Here is a 16,887-nt window from a genome sequence, read left to right as displayed (position 1 = left end):
TTCCTCGATCACAGTATGGCTTCCTGTAATATATAGCCTATTTTAGGAGTAGTTGATTGGTTGCTCCTAACTCCCAAGTAGACGTTTATTTTCATTAATTTCACTACAGAATTAAAAATCAATCAATTTACAGGCAAGGTGTGATCCATTCTAGAGCCAACGCCAATAGCAAGAGAAATTAAACGCAAATGTGAGGAATTTGCTTTATACCACTGTAAAAATGAGTATTCGGGTTTTAGAAAAAAAAAAAAAAAAAATTGAAGACACCCTAAACTCAAACTGGGCTTAGACATTTTATGGACAAAACTAAACAGAGAAAGTAATATGCAGGCTGACTGACTGTAAATTGTAGTCCTAAAATAGTTTCAAGCCAAGTTTCATGACTGTACAGATGTTTTTTCATAGCATATTGAAGGAATGGAAGCCAAAAGCTACTATGAAAAGGACAGAAAAGCTTAACCCAATTGCCATTCTTAGTAATTGTCTTAAACATCATGGGGTGTCCGTGGGGGTCCTTTAAACCATGTTAAAATTAACACAGGTTAGACATACTTGTACATTTGATAAGTACATAACTCTTGAAATTTGATAACTTTTTTTTAAACTTCAAGTGCTCATGTGAAAACAGCCAGTGTTAGTAGTAGGTCTCATTAGACATGACCTTTTGGTACTCTTCACAACCAGTAACTTATTTTGTAAGCTTCCATAATTGTCACCGTTGATCATCAGGATACATCTACATTAAGATATTTACTCTTTTTTTTATTTTATTTTTTTTAACAGGTCACAGTGGTCAATCTTTGTTCCGCCAGGAGACAAACACTTTTTGCTGCCGGTGTCATTATTTAGAAGAGCAAAACACCTGAGTGACACTTGAAACAACTACCTCTTGTATTTTCACAGATAATATTCAACAGTTTTCTTAGCAACAAAAACAAAAGAGAAAGATGAAAACACTGCAGACTGTTCTTAGTTATCCCAACCATTTATTTTGGACAGATTATTTCAACCGAAGTGAGGTCTTACATAAAACTTCTGAAAAACAAAAATAAGAGTAGGAACATAAAAATGTAGGATTGGAGGTTTGTTGCCCTCAGATGTGAATATTTTTCCTTTGAAACTTTTCCCCCTTGATTGGAATGGCATAGCAGCTCATTCAGAGTTCCCATTCTGGAAACCCCCCTCCGGATGGAAGAATGGGAGAGATAAGGGAGCAAGGAAGGAAAGGAGAGAGGGAAGTAAGGGTAAGTGAAGGGAGCTGTCGGTGTGTTTCCAGGTTTACATGGCGAACAGGATGAGGAACGCCACCATCAGACAGAAGAGACCCATAGCCTCAGACAGAGCAAAGCCCAGGATGGCGTAGGAGAAGAGCTGCTGCTTCAGGGAGGGGTTCCTGTGAACACAGACAGAGCACCAAGTCAGATATACAGCTAATTAAATAGTAATTTAACAAAGCCTATGTTCAGACGTGCATTTAAAATGTGGCCATGCCAAAAATGAAGAGTGCAGTCTGTATGCGGTCACTGAAAAAACAAATTGAAATCACTCTGCTTTTACAAGAACAAATGAGCTCAACACAAAGAAATCAGGATGTTTTGGATGCCTTCTGTAAAGGTTTCATGTGATTGATACAAAGCCCTTCACATGTAAAATGTTTTGGGGCAAGCTGGAATGTGACCTGTAACATGAAAATGGCATTTATTGCTACTCTTTTCAACTGTGGGTGTGTGTCAGTGTTTGTTTTCTCCATTTGGTCCCCTCAGTTCCGCTCATTTGGGATTGCAATTACCCTTGTGTGTCATACATGTTCAGTGTGTCCCTGTTGGCCAGCACACTGATTTTTTATACACAAAAGGTTTCCCACTGGTCTAATTTGGTTCAGGTCCAAAAAGACAAAACTGATGGAATAAAAAACACTTTGCATGTGAACAAAGTGGCTTGAAACTCCCTGAAAAACATCTCAAAAATCCTTAAAATCTAAAAAAGGGACTTGGATATGTGCTTATTTGCTTGCGGCACAATGGAGAACACAGAAAATGACTAACTTTACTGAATTTTTTGTGTCTTATTTTGGTCATAGACGGCCCTCTCACATTCCTGCATTTTTTGCTCATGCAAGGCAGCGTAATATGCATGATTATACTTCAGTCCACGTTTAGCACCCGTGCTTGTGCATGAGCAACCGTACTGTGACGAAGCACACCTCTTCCAACTGTGCAAGGGTCAAGGAAATGCACACGGCACGGAGTGCTCACACTAGTCAAACAAACTGGACCTTGGGGGTTAAACATGCTTGGGCAAGGTAGGATGCCCTAAACATCAAACATGATGAGCTGATATGTACTGTGTTAGTGATACTTCATTCACACAGATATAAAATTAGTACCACCATTGATCACTCTGCATCAAGTGAAAAGTTGTGTTCTGATGTAACCACTGCACTACACATGTGGCAGCTATTGCAGTTTGTTTCCCCTGGTGCAGAATAACTATCAGTCTATTTTTAATGTGGTAGATGTTTTTGAAACCGCTTTAATACAACAATGACGCCACTGCAGCAATGCAATCCTGCCTCTGTACTGGAAATGATCCCTGCTTCTCTTGTAGAGTGTAGTACATGGATCTGCTTTTGTGGCAATCACAAGAGTGCTGGGAAAAGATGCTGCTCGCTGAACAAAACACTTTATCTGATGGGGCCTGTATGCTGTGCAAAACAGTGAAAGTAGTCACCAAACATCTTAACATGTTAATATCGATTAACACCATCTGTTCATTTACATGACTACATTACTAAACTGAGATTGAACTAGGGGTGCAATGGATCACAAAAGTCCCAGTTCGGATCATATTACCGTATCGAGTCAGGAATCTAATTTTTATAAGAAGGGTTAGGGTTACTTTAAAAAGGGCTACTTTTGCTCTGAAGTAGATACCTCTGTCTGTAGTCACTATGGCTGCAATTAATAATTATTTTTATTCCTGCATAATCTGGCCATTTCTTTTCTTGATTAGTTTTTTGTCTATGTCTACTTGTTCCCCCAGAGCTTCATCTTCAAATGTCTTGTTTTTTCCACAACAAGATATTTAATGTTATAGAGAAGTAAAGAAACCTAAATAATATTCACATTTAACAGAAGCTGGCATCAGAATTTGGACTTTTTACTCTCACTGATGAATCCATTGTCAAAATAGTTGGCGATGAATTCCAGCTTTAGCAGTTGCCTGTATCTGTCATCTGTAGTCTCGCTCAATGTCCTGCCCATGATAGCTCATCTGATTGGTTACACGCCCAGAGTAATAACCTAATCACTGAAGGGCAAAAAACTAGGTGCTCTGGAAGGTTCATGTTTAAAAAAGGTAAAGAGACAGATAAGTTGCAATATTGTCACAATCTTATGATCCATTTTGTTAGGATAACCAGCACACCCAGTTTCCCCAGTTACACCACAGAAAATACTCCAAGTCATAGCCTATGGGACTTCAATAAATTGAGGCGACAGTGACAGCTTTCTGAACCAATCATTGCGTGTCAGAGTAAAACACAACAAGCACCTGACTTGTCTTTTCACTGCAACTCTGCTTCAAGGGGTTATACTATATTAAATAAAATGATTTTTAAAAAGCCAATAAATGATGCGACTATGCAGAGATAAAATCTTGCTCACTTGAGAACAGTGAGCAAACTATCTCCTAGGCAGTGAGATTTGATTCAATACTCAAAAGCTTTTAAGTGGAACTTGAGGTGTGATTTTTTTGGTCACGCTACAGTTTCCAAGGTCATGAAGTATAAAGAAATTAAAAGACAGCCAGCATCTTCAGGCAGAAACAAAAAAAAAAAGTCCAGTTTTCATGCGAGTAGCTTGAAGGGAAGCGTTTTTGATTGTAGAAGTGTGATGGACAGTGGGATGGCCCATGGAAAACACACCTAATGTCTCAGAGAGGTTTGGAAAGGCTGTAATGCTGACACTGATCTAATTGAGAGAATCTGTCAGGGGAGGCCACTCAATGTTATTATGCATCTTGTCAGTTTCAGGGAGGTGGTCCATTTTTTAAACCCTTAAAAACAGATGATAGTACCATCAGGGATTGACGAACAGTGTCACAGCTATAAACACTTCAGGGTGCTGTGGATAATCCAAATGGATGATGAGTATCATATGAAGAACTCTACCTGGCATAGCCAATGATGAGGCTGCCGAACACTGTTCCAATTCCAGCTCCTGAGCCGGCCACACCCACTGTGGCAGCACCAGCACCAATGAACTTGGCGGCAGTGTCGATGTCCCGGGAGACAGCGCTGGTCTGGAAGGAGCGGGTCAGGACTGCAGACTGGCTGACTGGCAACAGGGCCTGGGAGAGGAGGGAGAGTAGAAACAACTACAGTACAAGCCACTACTGCATCAGACAAGAATCTACTTGAAGGCCGTCTATACATTTATTGTGTATTATTTGTTTATTGTGTGTGTATTTGTGTACAAGTGTATCCACTAAGTCTGTACCAAAGACACATTTACAATGAATTTGGTGACCTACTGAATTATTAAACAACCACAGGATGTGTGGGGTACTGGTACACACCACTGATATCTGATATCATGAATCAAGAAATACTGTGCATTGCACCACATCTCTTTGTACATAGATCTGTTCTGTGTTACTGCAGAATCATTTTACATACAGATATTTAGCAAAAGTTTGTGCCAGGTTACATCTCATGCTCAATTAGATGCGACTGAAATGCTAGTCAGATTTTTCTATATATGCAACTTGTGGCTATCACAGCACTATTAAGTGATAACACTGTTAAGAGATTTGGTCAATTGCAGCCATCCTATGCACATCAGAATTTGTCAGGTGTCGGCAAGAAGGCAGAATATATTTTAAGACAACTGGGTTAGGGACTGTTGAAGGTCAAAGGACTGACCTGCTGCTCCACTGTGGCTTCAGGTCTGTTGAAGAGGGAGACTGAGACTGGCCGGGCGAGGACTCTGGACCCCCCACGCAGCTATGTACACACAAAAAGGAAAAGAAAACACTGAATTATCACACTGAACAATGAATCATGTTTCAATACATTGACCAGCTGCAATGTAATTTATATAACAGGCTTAATATTAAAAATCTGTTATCCTTCAGCAAAAAAACTGAAGCCTTTGTTAAGTCCATAACTGAAGATTTAAGATACTGGATTCTGTCAAAATGATGCACATAATAACAATAATAATAATAACAATAATAATAATAATAATAATAATAATAATAATAATAATAATAATAATAATAATAATAAAAAATCTTTTGACCCCTAATCAATACCATGATTAATACACTTCAAATTTTTGAATTATCCACTGTTGCAGATTTTAAAAATCACTTCATATTTATCGCTGATTACAATTTTTGCAAATCAATGAGCAAGACTGATTATTGCCAATTATTGCATCAGTATACATTCAGCCTATCCCTTGAACTTTATTATGTATGAACAACACACACTGTTCAGCAGGACAGGCAGAACATCAGTGTCAGATGTAAATATGGAACTTAGTCCTCTACAACACCTCCATGGCTGAGATGCCTAAATGCTGCAGGGTCAGCTGACACTATCTGTGCAACTGTCATAAAGAGCATGGAGCAAATATGGCTGTCACAACTACTGTGCCCTTGAAGACAAAGACACCAAAAAGCTCATACAGTCATTAACCTCTAAATGTAGGTTGTGTTTCCACAGGTTGGTTTACACTTTTCAAGGTATATTCACAAGATATATGCATTACAGTTACAAGCCTCACAATCATTTGCTGATGTCAGTAAGTTAACCATCTTTCAGAAAGGTTTAAAACACAACACCCCCAACAATTACACTAGTACATGTATAGAATAAAAAGAAAAGGTATTTCAGTTGACATACCACAGCAGGAGAAGTGACAAACTTGGCGCAGGCGTACATGGCTGGAAGCTGGAGAGAGAGAGAGGTGTAATATTTTAAATCTGTAGCCAGTGTTCTCATTCAGTCACTTCTGTCGATCAAGCAGCAGATTCAGTGATCTGGTTAAAGCTGTTGCAGGAATCAAACCTGGAACTATATAGTTGTAGACAGTGCAACTAGATTCAGAAAGATTATGAACACGAATGAAAGGTGGACATCTAGAGGCTGTGTTAGAGTAGTTGGTCACTTTATTAAAGAGCAAGCTTGTAGAACTATATACATCTCTAGGTTGTTGACATGAATACAAGTTATCTTGGAGAGCTTCATTTTAATTAGGATGCAAGTAAAAAATCTTTCAATCTCACAAGGACAGAGATCCTTCTAGTATCAGGTGAGTTTCAGAGAGTTTGACTTAGTCTGAACAACCCGATGTTCAGAGTATTAGAGGCTGCAGCTCTGTACCACGGTTTGTCTTTACTGACCTGCAGCTTTGACAGCTTTACTGTAGACAGGTGTAACCTTATGCTTACAGCCCAGGGTCAAAGTACTCGTGCAAGTAACTTCCAAGTGCATCAAAGTTTTCCATTTGAAATAACCAGTTTCAGTAAAGTAGGTAAATCTGGAGTATGCAGAGGTCAAGTCGAGCAACAAGTTGATCGAGAAGAGGAATACTGGTCTGTTGCTCCTGGCCAGTTCAGCCAAGAGGCTAATCCAATTGCATCGACTACTCCAAGGATCAACTCCAGATAAAGCGCTAAATATCCACGCATGCTGCAGAATGAATGGCTACACTCCCACTTTCAGACGCCATTAGCTGAAACCTCGAGGACATTTCTGCTTAGAAGATTCACCCAGTCCACGGTGGGAGTTCAGCAAGTGTCAGTATTATATGCAGACTCGAATATGCTTTGAATCTTCGCAAGGCCTGAGGGAAGGTTAAATTGCATGTTTATAATCACCCAATTAGCCCTAGGTCTGGTTGGCTGTCCTCGTAGAGGAGGGGAAGCGACGGAGCTAGGCTAAGTTGCTAAGCTAATCAGCCTGCAGACTTGAAGGTCAAAAATGAGCTACAGACGGTCACATTGGGCCTGTAAAGCAGCCACAGTGCACTCCGTGCTACGATACACCTACTGTAGTGCAATGACAAGGGCCAACATGACACCGCAGGTCGCCGACAGGGATGTCCTTGCAGCGGCGGACTGCTTCAGAGCACGATAGGCCCCAGACTGTCAGACATTTTACAATCCAGTGTGTCAACGCAGCTTAGCCGTGCTATGGCCGGTGTGTGACCCGCTGCTAGCACCGGCAGTGAGACAACCACAGCGGCTGACCGAAACGCACTCTTCAAGGTAGAACTGATCCATTACCTGTCATAAAGGTAGACCAAGATCATAAATAGCAGTCGGTACAAAAGTCAGTACCGGGAACCAAGTCATTGAATGGCCGACCTAGCCTGCTAGCTACCGAATGTTAGCAAAAACAGCTAGCTCTATAAGCGTCCTTGCTTACGACCGATTCTCCACGTTAAATATCAAACGTACACGCGTTAAACACACGAACCAACATGACTACATGAAGTGTGGCAGCTATGAAATGCAGTCATTACCGGTTTGTTACGGCTCTCGGAGGGTCCGGGATTAGCTGCACTCGCACACAGCGACAGTCAATGAATGTAGGATGTGCTGCTTGTCACCTTGTCATTTATAAGCTCAGTGTCTACGTCCTAAACGCCCATTGGTCAGAACGAACCCTCCTTCGCTTATCGCCATGTTACATCCGCCATTCTAGCCAATCGGGTATAGCTTTATTGAACTACAATATTTTTTATTGGCCGGGCGGTTTGTGTGGGCGGGACCAAAGAAACTTTCATTAATTTAATTGGACAGTGTTGCCGGGAATGACGAGTTTACGAGAAACGACCTTTCAAAGCACATCCAGTGTCCTATGTGCCTATTGGTTATTCTGTGGGAAGTCCCGCCTTAACATAGTCAGAATTCTATAAGAAAATTGTGTTACTTATATCAATGGATCTTATACACAACTTCTCACTCCATAGTGCATGCAACAATTTGTAACTGTATGCAGGGGCTATCTTATAATTGCTTTACACTAAACACAATCCACACATTTATGTAATTCATTAATAAAAATTGTATTTGTTTCTAATTAAGACTGCAATGAATTACCAACATATTCATCCACATTGTTTCACTTCATAAAATGTATTAAGAATTTTATGAGAACATGCCTTAGAAAAACGAAAAGACGAAATAATGAAAATCTTCTCCCCCTGACTAAAGGATAAGGTCACCCCAAAATGAAAATTCAGTCATTATCTACTCACCCTAATGCCAATGGAAAGTGAGAGGGACCTGGATGCAGACACACGGAGCTCAGCAGAGAGATCTCAGCAGCAGAAGTTTATCTTCTTGTGTCATTTTTGGTATATTCAGCTGCAGCCGAGGCAATGATTTCAAACTTAACAGTGACGAATGATGGGAGACCAACATGGCTGAGGAGAAATTACAGATGGGGGGGGGAGCGCATTAATAGAGAGGAAGGAGAAGATAAATGGTATGACTGAGTCTGTGAAGTGATAAAATCAGTGGCATCTGAGTCAATTCCAATCAAAAAATTACCAAGTGGGAAACCGATAGTTCCTTGGTTGAACACAGTCTGTAACTCAGTGGTCCCAGCTAGGAACAAGGCGTACAGGATGCTGAGGCAGCAGCCAACAGAGCAGTATGCCAGTGAGTATAAAGGATTAAGAGTAAAAGCACATTTTAGATTTGTATTCATATTTTATCCTATTTATTCTATATGTCCCTTTTTAACATCACATAATGGTACGTGCATGTATGTATATATTCGTAAATATTGTGTTATTTTTACCATTCTTGTGTCTGTTTTTTATATTGTGTGTTATTGTGAGTTGTGTGATTTTATGTGAATTGCTACTGCAACAGTAAAATTTCCCTAGTGGATTAATAAAGAAATCTATATATCGATCTGCAATAAATTGGGACCGCAGAACAAAGTTGGACAGGTCTGGAACTTAACACATGGAATTTCAGGAGCATTTAAGCAGGCAAATATTCCAGTTCTTCAGCACAATGAAATAGTGGCAGTGCCTAAATAAAGATGAAGAACTTTTGCTTGAAGTCATTTCAGCAGGTTCACAACTTGGAGAGTGTAGGAGCTGAAAGGAGAGGAGAACAGAGATAATCAATACAGCACATAAACAAACATATTCTTTATTTTACAGGAGCTAAAAAGGCAGTCAAGGTCTGACACAACACCAGGGAGAGATGGGGTGAGTTATGCTATACTTGAACGTCTAGGAGACTTAATGCGGGACAAGTTGTTAGCGCCAACGAACACAGTCTGGGAAGAGGGGACCCCGTCCAAGGAGTGGAAACACTACCACAACACATCCCATCCCACAGAAGGGTCATATTGACCAATAGCTGTCACGTCAGTGTGGAAAGGCATGGAGTGTATGCTAACAGATTGGCTACTGTACACATTAGAAAAGAGGGGGTACTTTGCCCCATTCAAGAATGGTTTCAGACATGGAATATCTACCATGGAGGCAGTTGGATTTGTGTATATATCTATATATATATATATATATATATATATATATATATATATATATATATATATATATATATATATATATATATATATACATATAAAGCCTTGGCTTCTAAAGATGCAGGGAAGTGTGATCAGTCCAGTTTTGTTTAATATCCTGGTTAATGACATGTTTAGCAAGGTTGAGGGAGACTATGGGCTAACCCTTTTTTCTGATTACAGAGCATTATGGAAAAGGGGTATAGGATCTGCCATATGTAGTCAGTCAAATTCAAACAACACTGGACAGTATGATTATATGGGCAAATGAATATCAATATCAACTCAGAATAAGTATGTAGTGTTTGGTTTTTGGTTTAAAAAGAAAGAATCCAATGCAAGTTTGACAATGTATGCCAGCTGAACTAAGAGAGTCGCAATTTTCAAATCTGTAGGTGTATGGTTTGACAAAAATATGACCTGGCATACACATGTGGAGAAAACCTTCATTGTGAGACAGTTATTAATGTATCAACATGTCTAGCAGGCTCTAATTGGGGGTCTGACAGACAAACTATGATGATGACATACAGAGCTATGATAAGATCAGTCATTTGACTATGGGTGTCTAGCCTATGGGTCTGCGGCACCAACTGTACTTGCTAAATTAAATGTTTTGCAAGCTTAGGCTTTAAGAGTGTGTAGTGGAGCATCTCACACTTCTCCAGTGTCAGCACTGCTAGTTGAATTCGGGGAAACTCGCTGGAACTGAGTATGGTTAAGTTAGCCCTCCATTACTGGGTTAAACTCCAAGCATAAGGATCATTGTCTTCATGAGCAGCACTGGGAATTTTCAGGAAAGACTACTACTATTACAAAGACTACAACGGTCAGTTTTGTTAATGCCATAGGACAAAGGTCCAATGGCCTCCTACCCCTCTGTGGCTCTTGCCATCGCCTGATATAGATTCTCTTTCTGAGTCTGGTCAGACGGAAAATTTTAGGTGATCCCTCGAAGGCAGTAACAGAGCAACTGAAAGAGATGTGGGGCACCTGCCTTCACAATTATACCGATGGGTTAATATATATTGGATCTGCAACAAGAAATAAAATGGCTGCAGTATGTGTGCATTTAAAATATAACTTATTTTAGATGTCATGATGGTGATCCATGTTTGAGAACTGTTACTCCGTCCACCTTTGGTACAAACGCGGTATCAAAAACAAAATCACCAGGGTTGATGCTTCATTCAAACATGACATGGCTCTTGGATTGGCCATGGCAGGGTACACAAAGATCGATAAAAACCAGGGCCATCGTCAGCTACTGTTGAAGAGTTTGGTGTGGTATGGCTGGTGTCAGTGTGATTCAAAGAGATCTCAACACTGGCAATGAAGGCAGAGCACCTGTGTGTTTATCAGTGAAAGCCTGAGAAAGCTTATTTGTGGCAGCAGAGCTGAGGATTCTCACTGAAGTGGAAATCACAGTCCAACAGTGTTGTTAAATCATCTCGATGATGTGATGGCCTCCAGCTTTGTTTCTTCTTTTCTTTTGTATATAAAATAATGTGATTCATTATGACAGTGATGCTACTGGTAGTATCAGAAAGTATTAGTGGAATATGTGTCAAACTTTATGTCAGTGAAATCAATCAAAATGATAATGATAATATAGGCATTTATTAACGTTTACATTAAATGTGTCTCAGGTCTGCAAAATGTCAATGGCCAAGAAAAAGCAACAGGTTTTTTATTTTTCTTATTGAATCTATATTGTAAGAGTCCAGACTATGTGTGTGTGAGATGTGTGTCTTACAATAAATCAAACATATTCATTTTTCATCAGACCTTTCAGATGTGACATTGAGGAAGACAGTATATGCACGTACAAACAAAACCTCTGTGAAAAGCAAAGGGTCTGTTTGAATCGATGCCTGCATCGTCCTCTCGATGAACCCAAACAGAACCACCGACTACAAAGGTGAAACATTAGCAGGATCTTCTGGATCTCTGCCAGTGCACTTTGTGACAGCATTTGTCTTCACAGCGGTCCAAAGAACATATGACACCAAGCTGTGATGGCCGAGTGGTTAAGGCGTTGGACTTGAAATCCAATGGGGTTTCCCCGCGCAGGTTCAAACCCTGCTCACAGCGATGTCTCTCTTTGCCCATGTGTCTGTATAGGTCCTGCCCCCAACTGTGTGTTGCTTAATATAATACAGTCAAAGATGCACATTTCTTGGGGCAGCTATGGCTCAAGGGTAGCGTCTTGTAATCAGAAGATTCCCCTGCTCTGCGTGTCGAAGTGTCCTTGGGCAAGATACTGAAACTCCTGGTCGGTACCTTGCATGCCACCGCCATCAGTGTATGAATTACTGTAAGTCGCTTTGGACAAAAGCGTCTGCTCAATGCCCTAAAATGTAAATGTAAAAAAGGCTCACAGGAAACACACTTTATTTATGATGCCAACCTGCTCATAAGGGAGCAATCTGAGATTCAGTATTTTGCTCAAGGACATGACATGCAATGGGGGGAGTTGGGTGATTATATACTAATGAAAACATAATTATGACTACTATATTCAATATAACCGTGACATTCCCATGCAGTTTAAAACAGATTAGATTACTTGTACCGTGCTAGCTTAACCGAGGGAAAGAGTACATCAGAACACATCTCACCTGCACAAAAACTGTCCAAATTTCCAGTGATGTCGTTCATGCGTATTTTGTGTGTCATTAATTAACCCCCACCCCCCCAACTACAACAGGTAACCCAGAGCTATGATGACATAGACAATCTAGACTTCATGGCAGAGAATGACTCCAGGTTTTGACATCAAAATTCTAATTCAGGCAATGCAGTGCCCCTGCTCAAGAGAAATAGAGTCCTGGCAGACAGCTTGCTTATCGTAACACTAGCCTTGTAGCTGCAGCAGCTAGAGTTTGTTTAGGAGGCAGCGATGGGTAAATGATCAAATGAACGTAGCTGAGTCAATATGTCTTTTTTATTCTCCGCCATAAAGTCTAAATTTCTGGGTTACCTGTTGTAGTGGGGGGGGGGGGCACCTGAGATGCGTTGTGATGCTCTTTCTCTTGGGTAAGCTAAAACGTTTAAAAGTCATCTAATATGTCTTAAACTGCATGGAAATGTAGATCATTGCTAACACGTTCTTGAGATTTTCAATCGAGCAACAACATTTTTTGTCAGTAAACAGACCTGAAAATACTATTTAGAATATTTAATTTTGTCACGTTATGAGCACACAAACAGAACTTTTGACTTGACCTTCTTCAGCAAATCGTTTCCACCACCCTGCCTAATGCACTTGACTTGTGACAATGTGATGTTGAATCTTTGTCCTGTTTTTTCCTCATCATCTTTTTTTTAATACACTTTTTAGCATACCCAATGCATTTCACAGTACATATTATGTTATTTTTGATAAATAAAACTGAATCCTTAAATGACTTTATTTCATTATTGGCAGCTCTAGACTTCCATAGTCTTTAGCTCTTCCTTCCTCCCTCCATACACCACCAGGCACTGTTATCCTGGCATTGTTAGCCAGCTAGCTACTGCAGCTCACTCCGCTCATTCTAACTTCCTCCAGATGAAAACGTCAGCTAAATGTTGAAAATGTAAATGTAAATAATTTAGTGCCATTTACTGCCACCACTGAACAGAGGAGGCAAGCTGTCAGCTGATTTATGCCTGCCATGCTGGCAGCTGATTTGCTGATCTCAGATGAAGGCCCTGCTCATAAATATTCATTATATCTTGTAAAAAAAATTATAGATTCCTCTATGGACAGTAAGAGAGAGGCACAGAGGGTGAGATGTAGAGCTCATTAACTTACACTCCCTGGCAGCAGAGGGCGCCAGACGACAAGATGTGACAACGTTTCCTCTGGTACATCTTGTGTATCTTCCCCAAATATCCCTGATACTGCAAATTACACATGACAACATTATTTATTTACTTCAAGGTCCAGTAAATAACCAACATGACCTTCTCCAGGCTCGCTGTATGGCTGTTTTTTTTCCATCATTTAAATAACAAACAGTTTTATTTAAGAATATACATTGTCTCCTGATTGTCTCGTGATTAAAGGATAATTTTCACCCAAAAAGTAAAATTCATTCAGGTCATTATCCTGACTTCCATGCTGATCAAAGTTGTGTTAAGTTTTGCAGTCCACAAAACATTTTACATCAAAACAGGGTTGCAAAATTCTCTGAAATAACTGAGGGACCTGTTTTAAATTGTAAATAACCAAAAAAGAAAACTAGCCATAACATGGCTCCATAGGCTACATTTCCTCCAGCACAATCCAAAGTCTTGGAAGCCCTGAGTTCCCAAATTGATTTGAAAAGACCTTTTTTCAGCCAAAATCTTCTTGTAGCTGCTGAGCCAAAAGCATTAGCATGAACCGTGTGTGGAGTGGACGAGCTGGACCGTGTGTTGAGGGTGTAAATAAAATCTTTTCAAATTTATTTGGGATCTCTGGGCTTTGGAGACTTGGATTATGCTGGACAAGCGGTATGGAGCGCTATGTTATTTTTTTTCTGCATTTTTTTTAAATTAAAAAAAGTCTCCAGCTACTTCAGTTGTTTAAGAGAATGCTGCAAAGCTGTTTTACTGTGAAGCTCCAAATATTTTGCAGGCTATGAAACATCACCTGACTTTCCGCTGAAAGGAGGACGGTAAACAACTACATTTTTATTTATTGGTGAACTTATCCTTTAAGGTGAATGCCATATAACGTCAACATTCCCAGTTTGCTTTCCTGCTTGTGCCCTAATGGGTTATATCTAACTCTTTCTACCTGACTTTTCTGACTTACACTGTCACTATCTAGGGCTAACATGCATCAGTGTTCTTGGCATTTCAGGTGATGTTATATGTAGAAGGGCTTACTGAAGAAAAGGGGGAAAAAATTTGGAAGTTCTTAAATAACGACAAACCAAATGGCACAAGAAGAGAAGAAGAACATTTCTGTCTTTTATTTTTTTCCATTGCCATACCACCAGACTACAGATCAGCTTCATTTTCTCTGGCAGTGAGATCCCTGAACTCATCCTCATACTCCACCATAGAAAACACTTTTGTCTCGGATGAAGGGACTACAACTTACATTTCTTTGTACAACCCTGTATTGTAGAATGACAATTACATGAACCTTGAACTTTTTTTCATTCTTACATTTTGCCAGTTAAATTGACAGTGATTATTTTCCACTTTGAACGTTGTCTATTGATTTTTGCAAAGTACTTCTGTAGATAGGATGAGTTGGTGAAGTCAGGAGCTCCACAATTGTCCAGTTCTCCGAAGAGAAAGGTTTGTCCGTGATGGACCTTCTGCTGTTGCCTTCAAGCTCTCCAGCTGTCCACCAGATGTCCTCCTAAACATTGAGCTAGATCTGATTCATGTCACAGTTACTGGACCCACACAGCTGAGTTCAGTCCGTTTTCATTATATTTACACAGTAATCTGGATGGACTGTGTGAATGATCCAGCTACATTATAAAGATGTTTTCTTTTATTCTGAAGGCGACAGATGGACAACGATTTCATTTGCTTCGTACAACTGTTTTATAGAGGAGGACATTCTGTTTTCATAAGAAGAAATGGGCCAACTCCCAACCTAACTATGAATACATTGGCAACCATTATCAGACATATACATGAAAAGCCAGGGGAAAAGTAAAGTATAGTATATATAAAAGTATATGCACATGCTATGTTCTTTTCTTTTCTTTTCTTTATTAAAACTGTCTTGTTATATGACCTGGTACACCTGGTTTTATGTACTGACTACAGGCCATTTTACTCAATCAGTTCCATTCATATCAATGTATACAGCTACACCCTCGATGTTCAATCATAATACCTCAGCAAAGTATACAAGAGCTACAGTCAAATATCTATCAATAAAGACAAAAAATAATGATGAAATGATGTTTTATTAAATGTGGAAGTAACAGACATTTTTCAAAATGATTTTATCAGTCTTCATTCTAATTTATTTATTCTTATTGTTGTGGTCAGACGAGCAGCCTGGTTTAAAATCCATTTATCAGTCAAACTTAATTGGAAGAGAAAACAAAGGCAAACAGTAAAATTATTATCCAAATGGAAACATCCATCCCAATGTGCAGACGTACTCCCTGGTTCAGCTTTGACTCATTCTACTTACTACAGCTGTGTGCCCTCACAGTAGGCCTGGGCAACGAGGGATTATTAGCTACATTATGAGTGTGCTGACTTTCACTTTGGACTCCCAGATGTCGGCTTGTTTACAGCCTGTCTGATCTACTGTTCGTGATGTTACCGTGGTCTCAGATCTCAGCAATTACACTGGAAAATGCAGCGTTATAATTACTGATAGAACTAATGGCAAGAGATATAAAGTCAATACATACAATGCAATGAATGCAAGATGCATAGACTTGCATCAAAATGTTCCCTCAGTTTAGTGAAATCACTCATCTTTAGTTTTTTTTGTGTGTATGTGTAATTTTGGCAGTATTTAAATTTAACTCAAACAACACATTTCCTACGGATGGTTTAATTGCCGAGAACAACTTTCACTAGATTGTGCATTGTATAATTGTATGTGATAAACAGGTTTTTTTAAACATGGGTACACTCGCTAAAAATCACCTATTGACCCCATTCCCACTTCACACAGTCGAGGCAGCCCATCTGTGATTTTATCTGAAGCATTTCGTTGTACGACACTGACGTCATGTTTCATGTCACGAATGCACCTGAAACAGTTGTAACAGAAGAGAAAACAACAATAGACCCATTGTGAAAGAAGCGTCTGTAAAACGGTGGATAAATTCTTTTGAGCGTCACAACCTCTGCAAAAGGACTCGTTTCACTATCATAATTTGAGCCATTCGATCCAATAACATTTGGAAAGTCTAGAAGCATGGCACAATTAAATTATTTTATCCCCCTTCAAGTTAGCCGGGCGCTAAACCGGAAGTTTAGGCAGGTATTTTGACAGTCAGGAAGTCGAGCTTTTTTGGTTTCAAAACACCACTGAGCAGCTTTCATAGGAATGAACGACGCTCCACCTCCAACGCTGTGTCCAGTAATGCCTTGAATAAACTGCATCCAAAATTCCTTCCTTATTTACGTGCCACCACCGGATGTTGATAACTTGTCATCACTTCGTGCGGTGGAATTTGACGTGTTCAACCCGGTCTTACGTTTAGATCAAAACCGAGCCGTGATGATAAAACCTGTGTCTACTGCAGAGTCAGTTGACCCGGGTGTAAATGCAGAGTTTACACATTGCCATTGCATACAAAAGCCCGATATTAGTGGGTTTAGGTGGGATTTTTGACCAGTGGAAAAAGGGTGTAAGG

General features: G+C 39.8%; 1 protein-coding gene and 1 non-coding gene across 2 annotated transcripts; one reads left to right on the top strand and one right to left on the bottom strand.

Moving 5' to 3' along the window:
* Window positions 1-966: 966 nt before the first annotated feature.
* atp5mc1 (ATP synthase membrane subunit c locus 1) lies at window positions 967-7,612 on the bottom strand. Its single transcript, XM_073494707.1, has 5 exons — window positions 7,536-7,612; window positions 5,912-5,959; window positions 4,925-5,005; window positions 4,172-4,350; window positions 967-1,393 (listed from the first exon to the last, which is right to left on the bottom strand). The coding sequence occupies exons 2-5, from the start codon at window positions 5,948-5,950 to the stop codon at window positions 1,279-1,281; spliced, it is 414 nt and encodes a 137-aa protein (XP_073350808.1). The 5' UTR covers window positions 5,951-5,959; window positions 7,536-7,612; the 3' UTR covers window positions 967-1,278.
* A 3,965-nt stretch (window positions 7,613-11,577) lies between these two features.
* On the top strand, window positions 11,578-11,659 carry trnas-uga (transfer RNA serine (anticodon UGA)). The gene has a single exon. It is a non-coding gene; the product is annotated as a tRNA-Ser (tRNA).
* The last annotated feature ends 5,228 nt before the right edge of the window (window positions 11,660-16,887 follow it).

Source organism: Pagrus major, chromosome 23 (assembly GCF_040436345.1).
Source record: "Pagrus major chromosome 23, Pma_NU_1.0".
Classification (NCBI taxonomy): domain Eukaryota; kingdom Metazoa; phylum Chordata; class Actinopteri; order Spariformes; family Sparidae; genus Pagrus; species Pagrus major.
The sequence above is the reverse complement of the archived record's forward strand: the minus strand, read 5'-3'. Positions and strand labels throughout refer to the sequence as shown.